At 33.9% G+C, this 21,894-nt stretch overlaps 1 protein-coding gene across 1 annotated transcript in view; it reads left to right on the top strand.

Annotated features, from left to right (window-relative positions):
• Positions 1 to 7,540: 7,540 nt before the first annotated feature.
• Positions 7,541 to 21,894, top strand: part of LOC140445735 (uncharacterized) — a 222,420-nt gene continuing 208,066 nt past the window's right edge. The window contains exon 1 of the mRNA XM_072538039.1: positions 7,541 to 7,737. Within this exon, the coding sequence (XP_072394140.1) occupies positions 7,713 to 7,737 (25 nt within the window). The 5' untranslated portion in view covers positions 7,541 to 7,712. The remainder of the gene's footprint in view (positions 7,738 to 21,894) is intronic.

Genomic DNA, 21,894 nt, shown 5'->3' with positions numbered 1-21,894 from the left:
GGAAATACAGAAAAGTTTATAAGATTAACTACGTCACAATATAACCAACTTTTTTTTGGTAAATATCCTTTTATTAAATTAAACCACATATAAAAATGTTGGTGTTCTTGATTTGACTAAGATTCTATTTACATTCTATTTATTATAATATAGAAAGTAGGTTACTGAAAACAGTACACCCTGAAATTCGGCAAGGTTCATTGGACTTGACTGAAAATACTGGAACTTAAAGCTTTTTACCTAGTTTTACAACTCCTTGATTTAAAATATTAAATTTATATATATGCAATTTTTAATTTTTTAACAATTTTTTTTTAATATTAACTTAATTTTTGCGAAAAAGTATACAATTATTGAAAAGGACACACCTCTAAAAAATTAAACGCTACGAATATGTTTTCGTAATGTGTCAAAGACTGCATTAAAACTAATTTTAAAAAAGCAGTAGGAAACTTTATTATATATACCGTAAATAAAATTAACAAAATTAATGAGATTTATTAATAAACAGTTGACTTTTTAATCAGAATTAATTAATTAGGTGTTCATTGGGTATTCAAAAATTATAAATTCTAAAATATTCTATCCTATATTTCATTATAAAGTTTGTAAACAGCCAAGAATATTATAGATAATGTAGTTTATTATACAGTACTAGCCAAAAGTCCCCCCCCCCCCTCCTCGTATCTTTTGAACGATTATACTTATAATAGTAAAATACGGTGGGAGGAAATTAACAAATATAAGCTTCTCAACTAGTCATAACAGGTGACGTAATAGTGACAGATGACGTTACAGAGCCACCGTGACCGATAATTTTAAATGGGACCTTACGGCAAGTGATATCTCGTTTGAAAGGTATTAAAATTAACTATTCAGTCATACTTATTCTGTTTGTGTTTAAGCTGTTAGGGGCGGTAGAAGAAGTAATGTTGACTAGCGTCTGTATTTGTAGAGCAGGGAGAGCGAGTTAAGTCCTACAACACCTAGGCCACAACTGACCCATTGTGCATCCTCCCAGGGATCTGACTTCTCTAGCTCAGTGTCTATCGTGCCATTTCCAGGAAGGTGGACAGGTTACCAGGGGACATCTTCCTTATATGGGCAGGTGTGGGCCAGGGCTCGCCGAACGCGTACTCAGTATTAATGATTACTGCTCCAGTGTGTGAAGGTGTTTGCTTATTTGACAATGACCAGTGAAAAAACCAGCTGTCAACCGTAGATTTTTCCTTTTGATTCCCAAATACTTCTCTGATGCTGGGTTGCTATTAAAGGTTACTTAGTATTTCCCTAGCAAGTTTACATCCTTGCCTTGCTTCCCATCTTTTCGCGGCTTGCGTATGGGAATGACTTTTGACAATTTCAGGTCCTAAGCATCTTAGGCCTGCCGCCTTCCTAGCCAATTTTTCAGTAATGCGGTTGCAATTATTCCTATTGTGTCCTTTTTACCCATTTCAGTATGATATTATTACCATATGAAGCTTGAGTTAGTGATTCGTGACACTCACACTTATGTCACAGTTCTGTCTGAACTACGCTGGAATTTTTACTTACTATATTTTTAGGATCAGTGATCTTAATTATATCCCGCATCCTGAGCTTTCTTTCTTTTAGAAACATCGGTGTATATGCAGTACGCATTTGCTACGTTTGACATCCTATACTGTCTTGTTTCGATTTTGTAGGATTTGTCGAAGACAAACTTTGGTTTAATTGAGTCGCAGCCTGCCTGTAGCAGGAATAGCTCATCCTGCTCTCCCTGCCAGAAACGAGTTCTCAATTGTCCCATTCCTACGTCAAGGTTTGCACTAGCTAAGCGCAGTCGCATCATTGTCACCAGCGCTATCTGTTTGACATATATGTTTAGATGTGATGTCAATTGTAACAGTTGGTGTTGTTTTCATGGACCCTGTTATATTTATGCAAGCCATCCGCTGAACATGGTTTAGTTTGTCAATTGCTGTTGCCTGTAGCACTTTTGGTACCCAAGCAATAGCTCCGTAAGTTAGCATTGGCCCAATAACAGTAGTTTAGGTCCTCAAGTGCGTCCGACCGTTCGCTGACATAGCTCATGGGCAATATATGCTGTTTTAGCTCTACCACAGAAGTGGGAGTTCCATGTTCTTCCTGTCAAGGGTAAAACCAAGGTATTTCACCTCATCAGAAAAGTTTAAACTGTAGTTTAGAATCCTTGGGGAAATTAAGTCTTAACTTGTAATCTCTCACATACTGTGTTCTAAATTTTACCGCTTTGCAGGACAGCAATATTGTCTGCATAGGTTATTGTGTAGAACCCTTTGTGATCACCCCCTCGTAACCATGCCTCTAACAGAAACGTCTTCTACATTTATGCTTATTGTTCTATTAAAGAGCATACTGAATATCCATTCGCTTACAGCAAAACGAACATTCCTGACATTGAGTTGGTTGGTCATGCTTGGGAATGTGGTTTAATTTAACGCTCTCCCAATGTTTATAAATATACCTAGGGTAGATTCTTTATTATTCAGCATTCTTTAAATTTTTTTCACTATTTGATTCAGTGCAGAATCGGTAGATCTTCACGAAGTATATGCATGCTGATTTGGGTGAAGTGGGTTATAAACCAGAACTTCATCCCTTATGTACCTCTCGCATAGCCTTTCCATCGTTTTCAAGAGAAAAGATGTTAAGATAATTGGTTGGAAAGCCTTTGGTAGGGTATAGTCCATCCTACCTGGTTTTGGTATGAAGACCACACGTACCTCTCTCCACTTCCTAAGCGTATATTCAGAGCCAAAGAAGATCTGAACGGCAGAAGAATATCCAGTCCCCATTGTAGTAGGGCTGGATATAGGCCATTAGGCACTGGTGACTTAAAAAGGTTGAGGTATAATATGGTCCATCTTACATTTCCTTATTAATCATTGTTTTGGCAAGTCGTTTAGTTAAAGTATGATTGTTTCTTCCGTCGAATTTGATGCTATGGTGGCGCTAGATCCGGAAGTGTATTTTTATCAGGATCTCAGCACTTTCGCAAATGTTGAAAGTTTTGCTTCCATCTTCCTTTGTTAATCTGCAGATGAGCCTACTCTACCTCTCATTAAATAGACATTCCGTTGCATGGGAATTGTTGTATATAATGCATAATGTATGCTGATGACACCGTAATACTCAGGCGCAGTGATATGGACTCTCTTTTGACATCATGAGTTTAAACTTGTTCATGACAAAAATAGTAAGAACAGAAAAACCAAGTTTATCAAAAATAGTAAGGACAAAAATATTAACAAAACCCCTTATGGTCGGAGGCCAGCAGATCGAAAGACTGAAGAAGTGTACGTACCTGAAAAAATTAATAACAAAAAATAACGACCACATTGCCGAAATAAAAGTTAGAATTGAAAAAGCACGTGCTAGATTTATAAAATGAACGCTGACTTTAGAAGCGATGAAAAGAGTTAACTTCACTTATAGCAGGGTTCTGGCGATTCACGTGTGGATCACGTTACGAATGTTGAAGAGTTAAGAACTGATAAGAAAACATTGATCTCTACACCGTTTTCCTGCATTGACTGAACAAATTTTCGTTTAGTTTAAATTTTTCAATAATGTTTTATTGTTTATTTCGGTGTTAATATATTTTTTGATGAATTTCTGCTTTACTATCACATTTTTCAAAAATCATTCCCAAAAAATGGTAAATATGTATTTTTCTAATCGGATGCATAACTAATATTAAATTGATATTTTTCTGTCTTTTTCTCTGATGTTAAAGAGTTAAATTGTAAAAAAATAAAGTTTAAGTACTTACATTAATAATTCATTTCCTTTTTAACATTCTATGCTGCCAGTTGGAAAAAAACAAGGTGATTTTTTTACCTCTGAAACCGTGACTCAGTCTAGGAAAAATATAATTCGCATATATGAATGAAAGTTTCTAGAAATTTTAAAGAAATGTAAAAGTATTTACGTCAAGGGTTAGTCCAGTTTTAGTCAATTGGCCTTAACCACATTGTAGCTTGGAAAAAACTGCTTGTAGTTATTGGAAATAATGTCTTAAAATGACTCAATATTTTGTTATGTTTGTGTAAACTCAAGGCTTGCGGGTGTATTTCTTGGAATAACTGTATAGTTCTTTAAACTTATCCAAAATAAAAGAGTTAATTAATAATATATTATTATTATGTTTCTAGCATCACAGGGACGATTACGATTGTCATCTTTTTCTAAATTATCGATAAGTCAATAGTGTCCATTGATGGATAGATGGATAATAATTTCCCGTAATGTTACTAATCTTATATCCCGACTTCTAATCTGTATCTGGAATCTTTTACGAATAAAAAAGTATGGAGAAATAAAAAAGAGTCGGGAAATTAATAAACAGCAGAATTTTCAAAATAGTCACGAATAAAGGCACGAAGAGAATAAAAATAATAGCAGAGATGAAAGCCGTTAGAAAAATCGATGGTAAGACACTATGGGACAGAAGTAGAAGTACAGATGTACGATAAGATGTAAAGTGGAGAATATCAAGGATCTGGGTAAGAAAGAGAAGAGTCGAATGGAACGATCATATAAGCCGAATTATAACACTGAAATTACATTAAAAAGCAGATAAATTCGGGTCTATATAAAAAGAAGAAGAAGAAACAGTTCTGACAAAGCTCCTTCACGTCTAATGATTTCTCAGCGACAAAATTATGACAGATCCGTCACGAAGGTGTCTGGTAATTCTATTGTCAGTTTGACAAACGTCATTGAGGCGTAATCAATTTTGGACAGATATAATGTATCCAGACGAGAAATCAAGATTTGCATGTCAGTCATGTGAAGAAATCAAAACATTGAACACGCAGAGTTCCAGAAGCTCTATTTGGACCCAATTTTCGGAGTTACTACGGGTGAGAAATTTTACGCTTGAAAGATGTAATACTATAACGGAATTAGTAAAAATTCTCGAGAATTATGCCTATAACATGAAAAAAGGCAATGGCTAAGACTATAAAGAGTCGTCTTTAAAGTCAATGTAGAATACTACAGGAAAATCATTTTATGGAGTACTGCATAAAAATCGACACTTTCACAGATATATCTTTCAAATGTGCCACATTGGCCAAAGATGCCAAGCCCAGGTAGCTTCAGAGTGTTAAAGAAAAAAGAAAACTTAGTTCAAAAGCATATATTCACCGAAGAACTATTCAAAATCATCCAAAGCTACGACGAGGATACCCCCGATGGAGCACAAAAAAAGTTTTTTCATCTTTGCTATTTTGAACTTGCTTTGAGAGGCATTGAGGCCGTAAACTGCAAGATTCACTTTTTCCAGAAGAAATGTGATGTTATGAGAGAATTTGCGGGACGAATTAAATAAAACAGCAATTTTTCCAAAATAAATCAAGGCGATTCGAAAAGTTTAGCGAGCAGCAAATGGCTGGTAAGAAATTTATCAAACGAATTTTATACCCAGTTAGATTATTTTTGAAATTAATGGAAAAAAGGAAACCAAAAATTTTTATCAGACAGACTCTTTCTTACCGTTCACCCTAACTGGAAGGATGGATCTTGGTTCAAAAACTGCCCACTTGGAAGCAAAACCGTATCTAAGTGAACAAAAATGTCAGCTAAAAAAATTGTAATAGACACAAAAAAGCATAAAATAACAAACCATTTTCATCGATCTTCAGCTGTGTCAGCTTTGTTCAAGCAAGGTGTTTCTGAACAAGAGTTAATTAAATTAACGGGTCACTCAAATGCAAGCTCTCTAAAACCACGTCTGCAGCTGGATTCCAGTCACCACCAGAAGTTGATCGAAAATCTCAGAACAATAAATGAAGCTGAACCTTCGAGTTCCCAAATGCTACAAGTCAATAATACACAAAATCATGCTTTGGCAGAAAAGAATTGGCAAACTACTATACCTTATAATAATAAATTGTATATTTAATTTTTTTTTCTCTGTTTAAAAATTATAGTGAACCAATAATAATTCATGTATTATGCTATGGCATGTTGTGAATGCTGTAGGAAAAATAGATTCAAAATTAACTTGAATGAGCCCAGGTGTGATCAGGAATCGTATATAGGTAGAGCAAGATATTTTTTTTCTGCAACGAATCCAGTAAATTTTTTTGTATCGAACAAGAGGCTACGAGATTCTGATTATGACGTCAACCGGTATATTTGTGAGGACTTCGTACCAAAAGGTTATACAAGACGAGATTTGTGGAGAGCGAAAACTATATACGACTCAGCTTTTGACCCAGTTACAGGAAAACGGAAATTTTTGTTAACTCGACCATCTTCGTATGTTTACTGCAAGACACTTTTATTTGGTGGAATGTTAATGTTTTACAAAAGCATTCCAGCTTTAGCACTATGGCAAACAATAAATCAAGGATTTAATGCTCTTATTCATTCGAGCAATAGAAACGACGAGTTGCCCATAAGTAACAAACAAATTGCTACATCTTTCGTTGCTGGCACAGCAACTGCAATCTTCACCAGCGCAGCACTGAAAAAATACCTAACGAAAGTCAAATCGCCTGGAATTGCTCATCGATTAGTGCCTTTTGTTGTGTGTCATCCTTTTCTTAGAGCCCAAGAGTTAAAGCAGGGCCGGCCTATATACGACGAAAGAGACAAAATAGCTTTATCCAAAGTGGCTGCTCATCGTACAGTTACTAACGATATTTTCAATAAAATATTCAGAGCTGCGCCTTCATTAATAATAACACCTTTCGTTATGGATTGTTTAGAAAAACGCGGAACCCTCTGTAGACATCCGTGGCTGACGGTGCCTCTCCCGCTGGGGTTGCTGTTCTTTTGCCTGGCCTTTTTATCTCCTTTATGTGGAGCTTTTTTTAAGCCGAAAAAAAATTTGCCTTGTACATTTAATATTGTTAACAAATAAATAAAGATTATGTTTCGTTGATATGGTGCATTAATTGTCTCGTGAAATAGTCTTGTCGAATATCATTCAAGAGAAAATTATCTACCGGCAAATTTTTCTTCTGGTTTTATTCAAGTTTGTTGCCTTTTGGCAATTTTCGCTTATGAAATTTTGACAAAATCACTCGACTGATATCTGATGAAATCTGAAAGTATTTATTTATATTTTGTAAGTATTTTCATTTTTTCATTTCAACATTCGATGATCTATAAATTTAAACAAAGAAAACAATTATTTGAAATATAAAAAACATAAAACCTACTCCCTGTATAAAAACTTTCTGAACAGCAATTTTAAATACGTTTTATTGCTTTATATACCAAAATCCATTATAGATCAAATATATTTTAACCAACCAATATGTATATATATATATATATATATATATATGTAAAAACTCTCGTAACGTACCGTAGGGTACAGTGCAAAAAAGACTTGCCTATTTCGTGAAAACTCCCCAAGATTTGGGTCCAACTAGACGAGTCCAAATTGTAACCGATATAATAAAGAACCCTCATTTGTTTGCATTGATTCCCGAGTTGCTTAGAAGTAAAACAGCTGATCGAAACTTTCAAATCTCAAACTGTCACCGGCGTTTAAATTTTAGTGTTGATAAATAAAACCGATTCTGACATTGTTTATCATGTCACATTAAATTTTTTTAATAGTTCTTTTACTTTATTTATACAAAGTTTTACAAATGAAATATTATACAGTGTTTTTACGGTCGGAAATTCCTCAGTGTAGGTGAACGTTAACGAATATTTCAAAATGCCAAATGATTAAGAGACAACTTCTTTATGGTAAGTTAAAAATAATTGATATTATTATAAAAAATTTACCCGACTTATTAGTGAATTTTGTACCTTTTTTATGGATAAACTAAAAATATAACATGGTTGGTTTTTTCTAAACTTATTACCATTAATTTGTCCCTTTTTTAATTTATTGTACAATTTCTGATTTGCGTTTCCTTGCATTTTTGTTTTGTGTTGAACATGACCTTTATATTTATAAAGCTCAACTGACCTTGAAAACCTAGTGCTTAAAGGTTTAATTATCTTTAATTTTTTTAATGTAAACATGCCATTTGTTTTTCTTTTTAATTTCCAGTTAATAGTATCTCCTTTTATAATATTATTATCTTCTTTTATAGTATTATGCTTTTATTTCTTTCTTTGTTTAGCAGCATATTTCCGGCAATTCTACAAACTATACTCATTTTTGTTTGTTTTTTAATAGTTCTTTGGTTTTTGGTGTTTCTAGTTCTATTTGCTACAATATACGTGATATCATGATGATGATGATGATTTTGTCAAAAATATTAATGATTTTGTTTTGCCATATTATATCATCGTCCGAACATTACCATTTTTTATTTTGTATTACTATTGTTCTCAGTTTTTTTATTTCGTCTTTATCATCTCCAAAACCTGTTATTTCTACCTATCTACTTAAATATTTTAATTTCTTACTTTCATTTTTTTCTGCCTGATTATTACATTTGCTTACAATTTATTCGTATTGTGGATTCTTTTTATTTTTTCTTTTTCTTTTTTCTCTTCTTTTAGGACATGGTCCTGTTTATTCTATTATTCTAGCTCTTGTGATATTGATGTAAAGCTGTCATACTACCTCTTTGGGGTTCTTCATAGGGGTCTTTTTGTATTGGGTTTATGTGTTTTTGACCATTTCTCGATTCTTGCTGGGTATATTCTGTCCATATGAACGCCCATTTGAGACATTGTCCTCCGGTACATCTCACCACATCTGAACTTCAGTTTCTGCCGATGCAGAAGTTCCAGCTCTAGGTTCTGCTAATTATGTACGTACTAGTGCTTGTAGAACGTCTATATAATATCAAATATGCTGATGACACCGCTTGGGGCCTTTGTATAACCATTGACTCGATCTTTCCGTGCGTTTAACTTGTGTGCCGTTATATTGAATCTATAAAGGAGGCGCTGGAGGTCATCTTCATTTTCTGCCATGATTACTGCATTATCCGCATACCAAGGGATTCTTAAAGCTCTTTTTGCCATTTTGCAATTTTGGTTTTATTTACGCTATCTATAATCTTGCCGATAATCATGTTGAAAAGATTCGGATTGAGGCTATCCCCCTGCGTGATTCCTGTCAAAACGTTTATTTCTTCGGTCAGTCCATACTCTGCTTTTATTTTTAGTTTATTGCAACTGTTAAGTTTCCTGATTCTTGTTATGTATTTTTTATTAACATTTCATGATTTAAATTACATCTTTCGTTTAGACTGTCAATTACTTTTGTGAGATCCACAAAGCTCAGGAAAATTGGTTTGTTGGACTCTATGGACTTCTCTACTAGTTGCCGTAATATGAAGATTATAGGTATGAATAGATCTATCGGTCCTGAATCATTGTTGTTCTTGTGATGTGCCTACGGTGTTAATTTATATTTGTTCTATACCAAGATTTTTGTTATCAATTTTGATGTAGACTGAAGAAGCAGTATTCTTCTGTAATTATGTCGGTTGGTTTTTAATTGTCATTTTATTTTAGGGACGGAAATAATTGCAAATGGGTTTCATTGTCCACAGCTAACACTTCATCGTTTAAAGCGTATAAAATATTAATATTGTTTTTTTGTTATTTTATTTTTTTCAATTTTATGCAATTGTCGTGTTATTTTGTCCATGACAAATCTAAGTTTTGTCACTTTCGCACGTTTTGATAGGGAAAATTCAGAGGTATATTCTCCTAGTGGAATAAAACTGTTTGAAATTTTGACTATAACTGAATTGTATCCTACCTTTCTGCATTTTTAGACCTGTCTGTGTATAGGTATATCCTTGCAATATTGGTCGGGTATTTCCTCTACACTATTACTGTAAGACTGACAAGATAGACTCTATATCATAGATATATAGAAGGAAAAATAAAAGATATCAACGGTTGTCGAAAGACCGCATTTCTTATTTTTTTGTAATACATACAGGATGCTGCATTAGTGCGACGAAGTCCAATTACTCTTTGGCCGTAAAGGTCGTGGCATAATATCGTGCACGTTCAGACACTTAACGTTTCCGTTCAGTATATTTGAAAACAATATTTTATTAATGCGGACGGCTACGTAACGAGTCGTAACCGGTTGGTAAGGATAATGTGAATTATGTGTCCGTCGTTTTCTCCCTGTTGTTTATTTAGGTATTTGTTTGATCTTCATACAGAGTATTTAAAAAAATAATTTTCGAGGCTATTTTGTCATTTATGCATATATGTTTATTGCTTTGTGACAATTAATCACGAAAGTGATAAACAATTAGGACTTTTGTACGGAAGTGATACCTCTTCTTTTTAAAAATATTATTTATTTTGATATGTATGGTTTCGTTAAATGTAGTATTTTGTTTTTTAACTGAAGGTGAAATTAAATTTAAAAGATATTTAAACTGAATCCTATTCATTCTAAAATATCCATAATATTTTTCATCGTCATCAATTAATTCTCTCTATAAAGTTTAGTATTCACATTCCTTCTTCCTTTCTCTTAGCATTGGATGTACTTCAACTGAAACGTTCTATGTATGAAAATGTGAACGCGCAGCCCAATTGCTGGAGTGGAAACGCTACGTGCCGGAAACTATACGTGCACAATAATATGCCGCGACCTTTAAGATATACGAAAAAAAATATATAGGCAAAAGTTGGAGCATATAATATAACCATTTTCTAACTTTATTTAACTTACATGTATATTTTTACATTTTTTGACTCGATTCGATGTTCTCGTTTTTTTTTTCAATAAAAAATTTGGTAGTGTTAAGAACTAGTTTAAAAGATAATTACGTTTTTTAATTAATTTCATAGGAACACCTAGTAGAATTGTAGAGATTTGATATTAAAAGTATATTTATGTTCAAAAGATTTTTAATATAGTCTATTATCTAAAATTATTATTTTAGCGAAATATTTAATTGTGATATGCAGGGTAGGTCGAAATTTGGAATGAGTGTTTTCTGAGTTTTCTTAAATGGAACACCCTGTATTTCAGTATTGTTATTAAATGTTATTTTATAATACTTTATTATTTATTATGTATTTATTAAGTATACCCCATACCTAACTGCTTAAATTTGTGAGTAAGTCGTCATTTTTTCAGCCAAACAAAAGCAACCAAAATTAGGTGAAATTTTATCAAGTTGGTCGTAAACATATTCAATCAAAAATATTTCTTAAAAAAATATGTAATAATCTAGGCTGATCCTCAATTTGTTAGTATTGGATAAGATCTCAAAATTCCTATGTTGTTAACAGTGTTGGTATGTAAACTAATAGGAAAAATACAATATTCTACCTAGTTGGCTATGACTTTGATACTAAACTTACTTAAAAGTTTAACATTGGACTATTTTAACAGTTACTGTTGGTTTGTTACTATTACTAACATGTTTTTTAAAGGTGGAGCATATTGATATGGCTTTTGTGTCAAGATGGTATAACAAAACTGTTATACCAAGACAACCAAGAGAAGCTTTTCAAAGTTTACTACAATTACCAAAAATCAAATCGAACAAAAACGTAGGCCTCCCGTAAAAAAATTAATTAAATGTAATTAAATCACTGAGAATCCGCATACTTTAAGCGTAGGAAGAATTTAAAAAAAGAACAAGATGCATCCATATCATGTACAGTTGCACCAATGAGGATAACTATAATAAAACATTAGAATTTTGTCGATGGGCGTAGGAACTAATTCAGAATTATGCATACCTATTTCTTGGAATACGTTTTATTTGGAGATGAAACTACTTTCCACAAGAATGGAATTAGAAACAGACATAATTTCCACTATTATTTAACTTTTCATTTACACCTTATTTTCACACTCAGTCAAACTACATAATCACTAAATATTTGGGCTGGGATTCCTGGAAATTCTTTCATAACACCCTTCTTTTTCGAGGATCACTAAAAGGGAAAATGTATCCACATTTTTTTGGCCACGATTTGCCGGATATATTTTAAGTAGTACCGTTGAACGTCCGTAGGAGAATGTGGATATGGAAGGAAAGGAGCGAGAAGGTGGCCTTTAGGATCTCCAGAGTTAATCAAGCTAGATTTTATGGTCTGTGGCTAAATAAAATATAAGGTGTATGAAATATCAGCTACATCTAAAGAAGATATAAATAAGGAAATTAGAAATTAATGTGTGAGAACAGAAGTGACCTTGAAGATCGCTTGAAATTATGTATTGACGTCGACAGAGGCCATTTTAAAAAAAATTTTAAATTTAACGATTTTTTTTTATTTTTGTTAAGTAAATATTTTGTTTTATATTTATTTTATTTGTATATTAAACGTCACTCTACTTTTAACTACTTAGGTATTTTGCTAGCTTATTAAATATTATTAAGTTAAGCATCAGTCGAGATTATTATGTATCTTTTTACATCCAACCTAATAAAATTTTTAAATCATATTTGGCTCAAAAAATCATGAATAACTCATAAATTAAAGCAGTTAGGTGTAGGGAATACCTAATAAATAATACAGTATCATTAAATAACATTTCGTTACATTACTAAAATACAGGGTATTACGTTTAAGAAAACTTAGAAAATACTCATTCCAAGTTTCGACCAACCGTGTATACAAAAATTAAAAATTTCGCCATGTTAATAATTATACAATAAAATCTTTCGAACATACATATATTTTTTTTATATCAAATCTCTATAATTCTACAGGGTGTTAATTTTGCTTCTTCTTCTTTTGGTGACTATCCTCTGTGGATGTTGGCAATCACGTTGGTCCATACAACTTTGTTGACAGCTGCTCTAAATAGATGTATAGTAGTCATTCCTGCCCACTGTCTGATGTTCTTCAACCACGATGTCCTTCTGCGCACTCGAGATCTTTTGCCTTTTATCTTGCCTTGTAAAATTAGTTGAATTAGTTGATACTTCTCATTGCGCATCACTTGCCCTAAATATGTCATCTTTCTGGTCTTCACGATACGTATAATTTCCAGATCTTTATTCATACATTGGATCACGGTGTTGTTTGTAACATGATGGATATAGGAAATTCTGAGCATGCGGCGGTAGCACCACATTTCGAAGGCTTCTGGTCGTTTGGATGTTGCCTTCGTCAAGGTCCAGGCTTCGACTCCATATAAAAAGGTAGAAAATCCATAGCATCTCAAGACTCGTGTTCTTATGTCAATGTTGAGGTGCATATTAGATAAAATCTTCCTGAGGCGATTGAAGACAGCTCTCGCCTTTTCTATACGACCTCTTATTTCCTGGTAGTGGTCCCATTCCTTTTTTCATCTGCATCCAAGGTATGTAATTTTGTCGATTATTTTCAAGGGTTCATTATTAGCTGTGAATTGGTCTGTATTACGTCGTTTTTACTTACTACAAGAATTTTGGTCTTCTTACAGTTTAATTTCATGCCGTATCTGTCACAGGCTTCCACTACACGGTCTATTAATGTTTGCAAATTCTCCGCATTATCAGTAATCAAAACCGTATCGTCCGCATGTCTTAAATTGTTTATGATTTCACCATTGATTTTTATACCTTCTCTTAAACCATCAATAGCTTCCCTGAACAGCATTTCCGAGTAAGTATTGAACAACTTCGATGATAAAATGCAGCCCTGACGTACTCTCCGTTTTATCATGAATTCTTGTGAGGTTTCGTTGTCTACTCGTACAGTTACCCTCTGCTGTAAGTATAAATTTTTAATTAGGCGTAAATCTTTGTCATCAATACTAGATTCTTTTAGTATCTGAAATAATTTTTGATGTTGCACCTTGTCAAATGTTTTTCAAAGTCTATAAAACATGCGTAGACTTCGCAATTGACGTCTCGAGCTCTTTGTATCAATACTTGTATGGAAAATAGGGCCTCTCGCATTCCCAGTTTGCTTCTAAACCCAAACTGAACACTGCTAATGTTTTCTTCTATATATGCGAGAGTGAACAGAAAGAAGGATTGTGAGGGCATGGTTCATTAAGCTTTGAATTATGTAATCAGAGCATCTAGTGGTATTTGCCTTTTTGGGGAGAGGGTTGAAGGTGGAAACTAGCCAATATCTAGGAAATTCTGCAGTTTCATAGATTTTGTTGAGTAGACTCGTTAGGAGTTTGAGTTGGTTGTTTTCAAATAGTTTCAATATTTCAGCTTGTATGTTGTCAAGTCCAGATGCTTTGGTGGTTTTTAGTCTTTTTATTACATATGTTACTTCACTGAGCGTTATTTCTGGTCCTGAACATCCAGAAACACTGACTTCTGTCTCTTGCTCTTTCTTGAATAATTCTTCTATGTATTGCCTCTATCTCTCAAGTATTCTTTCATTTTCGTAGAGCAGATTGTTGTGCTCTTGTAGTATTAAGTTATGACTTCGTGATCCGTTTCCTCCCGTTAAGTTTTTGATCTTTTTATGTAGGTTAAAAGTACCATGCTTCTGTTCGAGGGATTCTATTTCTATGCATTGATCTTGTAGCCATGATTCTTTTGCTTCTTTAATCTTTTTCTTAATGATGTTGTTTATTTCTTTGTACCTTTCCTTATTCTTATTTATGTATTTTCTTCGTTCTTCCATTAGCTCTAATATTTCTTGTCTCATCCATGGCCGTTTCTTTATATTGTTTTTTGGTTTAAGTTTATTATCTACCACTGACAGTGACCACTACAAATATTTTTGATTTTATTCCGCATATCATCTACACTTATGTTTTCTTGATTAATATCTGCGATTACCATGCTGTTTATTTTGTTGTTGATCTCCTCTTTGACTTCTTCTCTTGTGGTTTTATCTTTCAACTTCTGGATGTCCGGAAGTTTTTGTGCTTTTCTTTTATGGACTTTTTTCATGTGGAGTTTGAAGCGTCCTAGTAAAAGATTATGGTCTAATGAAACATCTGCTCCCGGATATGTTTTTGCGGATTTTACGGAATTCTGAAATCGTTTGTTGATGATGATGTAGTCAATCTGGTTTCTAATCATTTTTTTTTTTGGACACTCATCTGGAGATTTCCAGGGTGTAGAGTCTTAGAGGTGGTAATTGGAAAAAGGTGTTCATTATTGCACTATCCGTTTCCTGGCAGAACTGAACAAGGCGGTCTCCTCTATCATTTCGCGGTCCTAGTCCAAAGTGTCCCACAGTATTGCCAACACCTCCTTTGCCTACTTTAACGTTGAAATCTCCTAGCAATATATTCACTTCTTGCTTTTTGGTATGTTTTAGGGATTCTTTCAATTGTTCATAGAATATTTCTATTTCCTGCTCTGAGCTTTCCGAAGTTGGAGCATATGCTTGAATAATGTTCACATTAACTGGTTTAGCATTAATTTTGAGTACTGCAAATCTATCTGATATACCTATAAAACTAAGTACACATTTGTTAACTTCTTTATTTACTAATATAGCCACTCCGTTTTTGTTTCTTGTTGTAGTACCTCCACAGTAGTATATTGTGTGGTTTTCTATTTCGCACTGGCCTAAATTGGGCCATCTAACTTCACTGCATCCAAGTATGTTAATGTTGAGTCTTTGCATTTCTTTAATTACGTTATTTACTTTTCCGGAATGGAATAAACTTCATACATTCCATATGCCAATCTTCTTATCATGCTTAAATCTAAATATTTGTGGCAACCGGGGGATTCTTAGCACCCTCTCCCCACTTAAGGGGTGCCCGGAACTAAGAACCGTTTCTATATTGACTTGATCCATTGTGATTATACTAGGGAAAGTCAATTGGGGTGGTTTCCAATTGCCTTCCCCAATGATTTTTTTTTCGTGTGAGGTTTACTCATTGGGAATAGATATGTGAGAGGATTTATTTGTTTTTGGTAGGGATCTTGGGGTGGGGACATGACTTCTCCCGACACGGGTTGGGGGATAGTCATGGCTCTCATGGCAGGGTTGCATACCTGAAGTAGATCTATCTCATACCGGAATCGCACAAGAGTGTCTACCCGCTTCTACATTATTAATTTTGCTGGCAAATTAATAAAAAAAAAATGTAATTATCTTTTCAATTACCCCGTATAATATTACCAAAGTTTATATTGAAAAAACGAGAACATCGAGAAGTGTCCACAAATGTAAAAATATACAGGGTGAATTAAAAAAGTTAAGTTTATTCCATTTCGTCAATATGGATGGCCTTGTATATTTGAAAATTTTTTTAGTGTATGGTCTTATCTATGCTTCAACTTTTTCCTAAATAATTTTGGTGTATCTTATACGACAAAAGAGTAATTGTACTTCCTCGCACTATTGCCGCACCCTGTAGAAAAATTGTATTTCGTCTTTTGTGTTCCACTATTCGCTTTTGAACCTACCTTTTTTTTGATCTGGAGCTTTAGAAAAGCCTTTCAAATTTATTTTCAACCTATTATTTAAAATATGTGCCATATTTAATTTGCACCATATTACTGAATATTCTTTACAGCAGTCAAGGAAAAAGAAGGACTTGATTGTGGAATTCATTAGTGCTCTGGATATTCATATTGCTTATTTCTCATACTTGTTTATTTTGAAACAAATTTTCATCAAATTTATGGTGCATTATTTTTAAGTATCTTAATTTTCATAATTTATGTATACTTACTTATTCATTTTTTAAACACAGCTAACTCAAAACAACTTTTTGAATTTAATTCTTTTGTAATTGATGTATCAAGTAATAATTATGGGAGCATGCTTGGAAATATAAAGAATTATATGATTGGTTTTATATAAAAAGTACCTACCTGACAGAAATGATTAAACAATTAAACTGCATAAAAAATGTAATTAAGTAATTTTGCTTGATATTTATTAAACAATTTTATTAGGTATGAATAGAATGAATATTTTGTTCCAATATGACTTCAGATTTTTAACCGTAACAGATATTTTTAAGGGGCAAAGACCTTTTGTAACCACTGTTTAAATTTATTGTAATTGATTTATAAAAATAACTTTTAATAAATCTGATTGAGTATAGATAGATTTAAAATATAATCCGTCGAGAAATATAATAAGATTTGGACTTTTAGTCACAATAATTTCGTTCACAAACACTCCGGACCCTTTTTCTTTCCTCCCTATTCTATGTCATCATCATCATCATCAATCAGCCCTGAGTTGTCCATTGTTGAACATAGGCATCCTCTAGACTTTTCCATCTGCTTCTGTTCTGCGCCTCTGCTATCCAATTGGTCACGATTCTTTTGAGGTCGTCGGTCCATCACGTTGAGTGTCTTCCTCGGCTTCGCTTGTCAGTCCGTGGTCTCCACTTAAGCAATTTTTTTGTCCAACTGTCGTCTTTCATTCTTGCAACATGTCCTGCCCATCTCTATTTTTGCCTTGTAATATGTTCGATAATGTCTTCCACTCCGGTTCGTCTACGAACTATTCTATGTATTCTATGTATTATATGTATAATTCAAAATCACTAATAAATCACTTGTTTTATACATTTCTTGTTTTTATATGGTATTTACTATCCGTCTTCCCCATTAAATTCATTTTTGTGTGCATTTTTTTTAGTTTCTTCTTTTAACACTTCTTTTTCCCTAGCTTACTTTACTTTACTTCTTCGTGTCTGGATCCGACTACAGTTTTTCTGCCGAATATTAGACTACGTCTACAACCTTTGTATTTGCGAGCCATAAATCATCGAGGGTGCACTGTGATGGGCAAAGTCTGCATACGTTCTGTATTTCCCCACATTCACAAAGTGCGTCGTTGTCTGTCTTGATGCCCTATTTAATGAGGTTCTGTTTTACAGGGACAACACCTGTGCGTATGCGATTCAGTGTCCGCCAGGTTCTCCAGTCCAGGTTCATTCCATTAGGTTGTTCTGGATGTAAGGGGAACAGTTCGGGTGGTTCGACGCTGACATTTCTCATAAACCTTTTCCTTGACTTAAGTCAGCTGATTCCTGGCGGTTCGTCAAACCCGTATAAGTGGTGCCTTTCATCGAAAGTTTGCCTGAACTTCTCCACATATTGTGAGGCGCATCTACGGTCATCTGGTGATGAGAATCCAGCTACCCGGTACAGTAGAGGTAGGGGGGTAAGCTTCATACAACCGGTAATTATTCTGCATGTTTCATTTAACGCCGTGGTGACTTGTTGGGCGTGTCTATATCTACCCCAGACGGGACAAGCATATTCCCCTGTTGAGAAACATAAGGCCTCAGCTGTTGTCTTCAAGACCTGGGGGTTTGCACCCCACTTGCTCCCTACAAGTTTCCGGAGAAGGTTGTTTCTCGTAGAAACCTTTTGTCTTGTACTCTGACAGTGGAATTTATACGTTAGTGACCGGTCTGGTACTACTGCAAGATATTTGGGCCTATCAGTATGTTTCAAGCGTTGTCCCTCCCAAGAAACATTCAGCTTTACATGCGCCAGTTTCCCTAGCGAATTACCAGTACAATACCTGTATCCATACCCTACTTTTTTATTTAGATCATCCATGCTGCTTCAACACATGAGTGCATCCTATAATAAATGCACAATGTTCATTAAACCATTAATATTTGAACTTTCAAACTTCGAAACAGGGCTCAGGGCTCTAATTATGCTAAATGAGACCAATTGTGTCACAAATTCCTCGGCAGAATGTAGTAAGATCTGGTTACCCATATTGAAAGAGGAAAATACCATTATTAGTAAGTCAGTAACATATAGAGCATACATCATTTATGTTTTTTTAAATAACAAACATATCAAATTAGAATTTGGTGTTTATTGAAGGTAAACTAAATGCACGACCAAATACTTACCATGTCGGGATAGTATTATGAAGTTTTTTTCCTGGTTTTTCCCTCATAATTTACTATGAAATCAGTAACAGGAGAATTTTACTGTCATCATGACATATATTTTTCTTTTTAAAGACGAATTACATGCTATGACCTTTTCTGATGTTCTCAAGTTAATGTTGATTTCATGTAATCGAATGAACTATCTGATAAGTAAAGTCGTCCCAGGAGCGCAACTCAACAATATTGGCAATATCATTTTAAAGTCGTCTACTTTAAAATGTATAATGTATGTTTGAATTGTCAATATAAATGAGTCAGATAAAATTAAATTAGTAGAAGAATTTTTCACTAAATAACAGAAAAACAAAAATTTGTTTAATTTACTAATGTTTGTATTTTGAGAACGATTTCCGAAGTAGAAATTGAAACGTCAATAAACGTAATTTAACATTTAATTGTGGCTTATTCCCATTTAAATAGTAATTACTTTAAAATGCCACAAGAAAATAGTTTCAGAACAATATCGATAAATTACTGCAAAAATAAGGGTTTCGGAAATCATCTTGGTCAATTGTTTATGTGTTTTAATTTTTAAACCCGTAAATTCAAGAACTTTTTAAGATCTTAAATTTTTATTTAAACTATTTTTTTTATAAAATGTATAAGAAATGTTTTATATGCATATTATTTAAAAAAAAAGCAAAATCAGTTATACGCCTTCAAGGATTTGTCATCAGCTATCTCTATATACCTTTTAGAATCTTCAAAAAACCTGAATAAAAGTTTTACGTGAAATCGGTGATTTTTTTACAGATTGACTGGGATAGTTAAAGATTTATGAATATGGTACTGACGTGCTTTTCGCCTTACCTCATAAGCGCTTTACTAACAATTAAAAAACATTGTTAGAGGAGACAAAAAAGTTAATTTTTACAATTTGTTTAAAAAAATTGTATAAATAAAATAGGAATCCCGGTAAGGATAGTATTCTGCGGTGTCTCACGAAGGTGATTATGCAAAAATATGGGAACATTTTTTCTAACGAACCTAAGCTTTTCGCCTTATCTATACTAAAACATTAAACACATTAAATCTAAAAACTTTAATAACCTAATTTCTTTTGACACACCATTTTAATAACAGTTTAACCATGCTTTAATTTATTTTATACCACCCAACTACCTAACGGAACTAATTCAACAATTGGGAGAAACCGAAAGATCAACAGTTAATGGAACAATGTCCCCAAAGTGATTTTATAAGGTTTACCAAGGATACGCAACTACCATAAAAGCCAGTATTATCTACTTGAAAAGGTGTAAAAATTTATGAAAAGATGCACTTTCAGCAAAGTGAAAATGTTAAGCCCACCAAGATGACAATAGTTTTACAAACGACAAAAGTACCATAAAACTGATTCATACCATAAATAATCATCATAAATAATCATAAAACGGAATTGTGCCACAAATAAAGTTATTTGGGAATGTGACAGGGGATTTCTTGAGTGTTTTGTCGGGTTCATTCATAAACGGTAGACTTACTGAAAGCGTGTCTAATTTGGTAAAACGGCAAGTGTTAAATCTTTATAGCTAGAAGTGTTACTTTTAAAACGGAAGTTTTTAAAGAGTATTTGGTTGTTTCTTGAGGCGCCGCTTGGTTTAAGATAACCTCCGGCATAAATTTGTTTGTACTCCTATTTACAACGCGTGATTCATTCATTCTTTCGCCTACTACAACTTGTGCGGTATATAAAATTTCTCAGTATCGTTGTTAAAATCATTTTCGGAACTAGTTGCGGAACCAGTGACGATCCTTTTAGAGTAATCTGCGAATGAAAGTAATCCGGAAATATCGAAATATTTTTAAGTTCGCAAAATTTACCCCTTAACAAAATTCCTGAAATGACTGTTATACTTAACGCTGTTTCCATTCTTCTTTTAATTTTGTGGAAATGATTATGTGGCGCTTAAGTGATGGGAGATGAGTCAACGGAATGCAGTTTTGAAAAAGAGCATAAAATTAAGCCCCTAAAGAATTTGTCCATATTTACAACTTGTCAGTTTATACTTTTTCCTCCAGAGAGTTAAGAATTAAAACATGTTTATGCATGCTTCATTGTAACGTGTTAAGTCTTCCAAATTAACATATAATTGGTTTTACATTTCTGAAACAGCAAGAATTTAAGTGAATAGATTTTTAAAATATTTCTGTAGAGTTTTTAGAGCCTATATCTAGCGAGACTTTTTTTTATAATCTGCAACAGTACTAAAATGTAAAACAAATGATTTTATTAAAACATATTTATAAATCGACCTGTCAGGTCATCTGGATTAAAACGTTTTATCCTATTTAGCTCAGTATTTTCGAAGAGTTTATTTCGTGAGTGTATTGGGAGTAGCTCAGTGGCTATGGTAGTGGCTTACCAAGCCAGAGGCACTGAGTTCGATCGTTGGCATTGACACCAGAAGTTTCGAAGAGCACCTAAAAGCAGTCGGTCCAGGCAACGTACGTGCTCTTTGCGTAAGAAGTAATTCTGTAATCTGAAAACCATAATTTCCACAACGCTGCCTTTCTTCCCTCTCTTTGCCGAGTCTACGCCGAAAGCCCAACTGCTAAAACAGACCCTCCTCTATCATTCAACGCTTCAGAAGTGAAATGGCCGCTGTAAGGCCAAGTATTACTTCCGAAGCACTAGCTTCATTTATCCACAGACTCTCAGCAAGGAGGCTCCCTGTCTTTTTTGATCTCAAAAACTAGAAACGTGAAAGACCCTCATCGGTCCTAGATCGGCATCACTCCCATTTGAATATTTCCTCCTTCCCCACAGTCTGACACACAATCAAACTCACTTTTTCCCCTCTTATCAAAACGTATTCCCACTACTTTTAAATTAGAGAATCTTTTCCTGTTCACTTTGCTGTCGGTCCAGCTATCTTTTTTTCTGTACTGTCTGCTTGATCTCTGACCTGATATAGATGTATACACTAATCCAACCTGCTTTACTTTCAATTATCCTCTTAATCATTTCTCTCATGTAACAAAATTTATTCTAACCTGTCTCTTTTTTCATTCTGTTCCTTTCTACTATTCATCTCTTGCACTATAACATCGTATGTGTCACAGTGTCCGAGTCTCCGCACTAGTGGCATTCATCTGAACCTAGGGAGGGAGGCCCTAAAACACCTGTCCTGTGAGCACCTCCGTTA

Source organism: Diabrotica undecimpunctata, chromosome 7 (assembly GCF_040954645.1).
Source record: "Diabrotica undecimpunctata isolate CICGRU chromosome 7, icDiaUnde3, whole genome shotgun sequence".
Lineage (NCBI taxonomy): Eukaryota > Metazoa > Arthropoda > Insecta > Coleoptera > Chrysomelidae > Diabrotica > Diabrotica undecimpunctata.
Note: the sequence above shows the minus strand (reverse complement) of the source record. Positions and strands in the feature narration are given on the sequence as shown.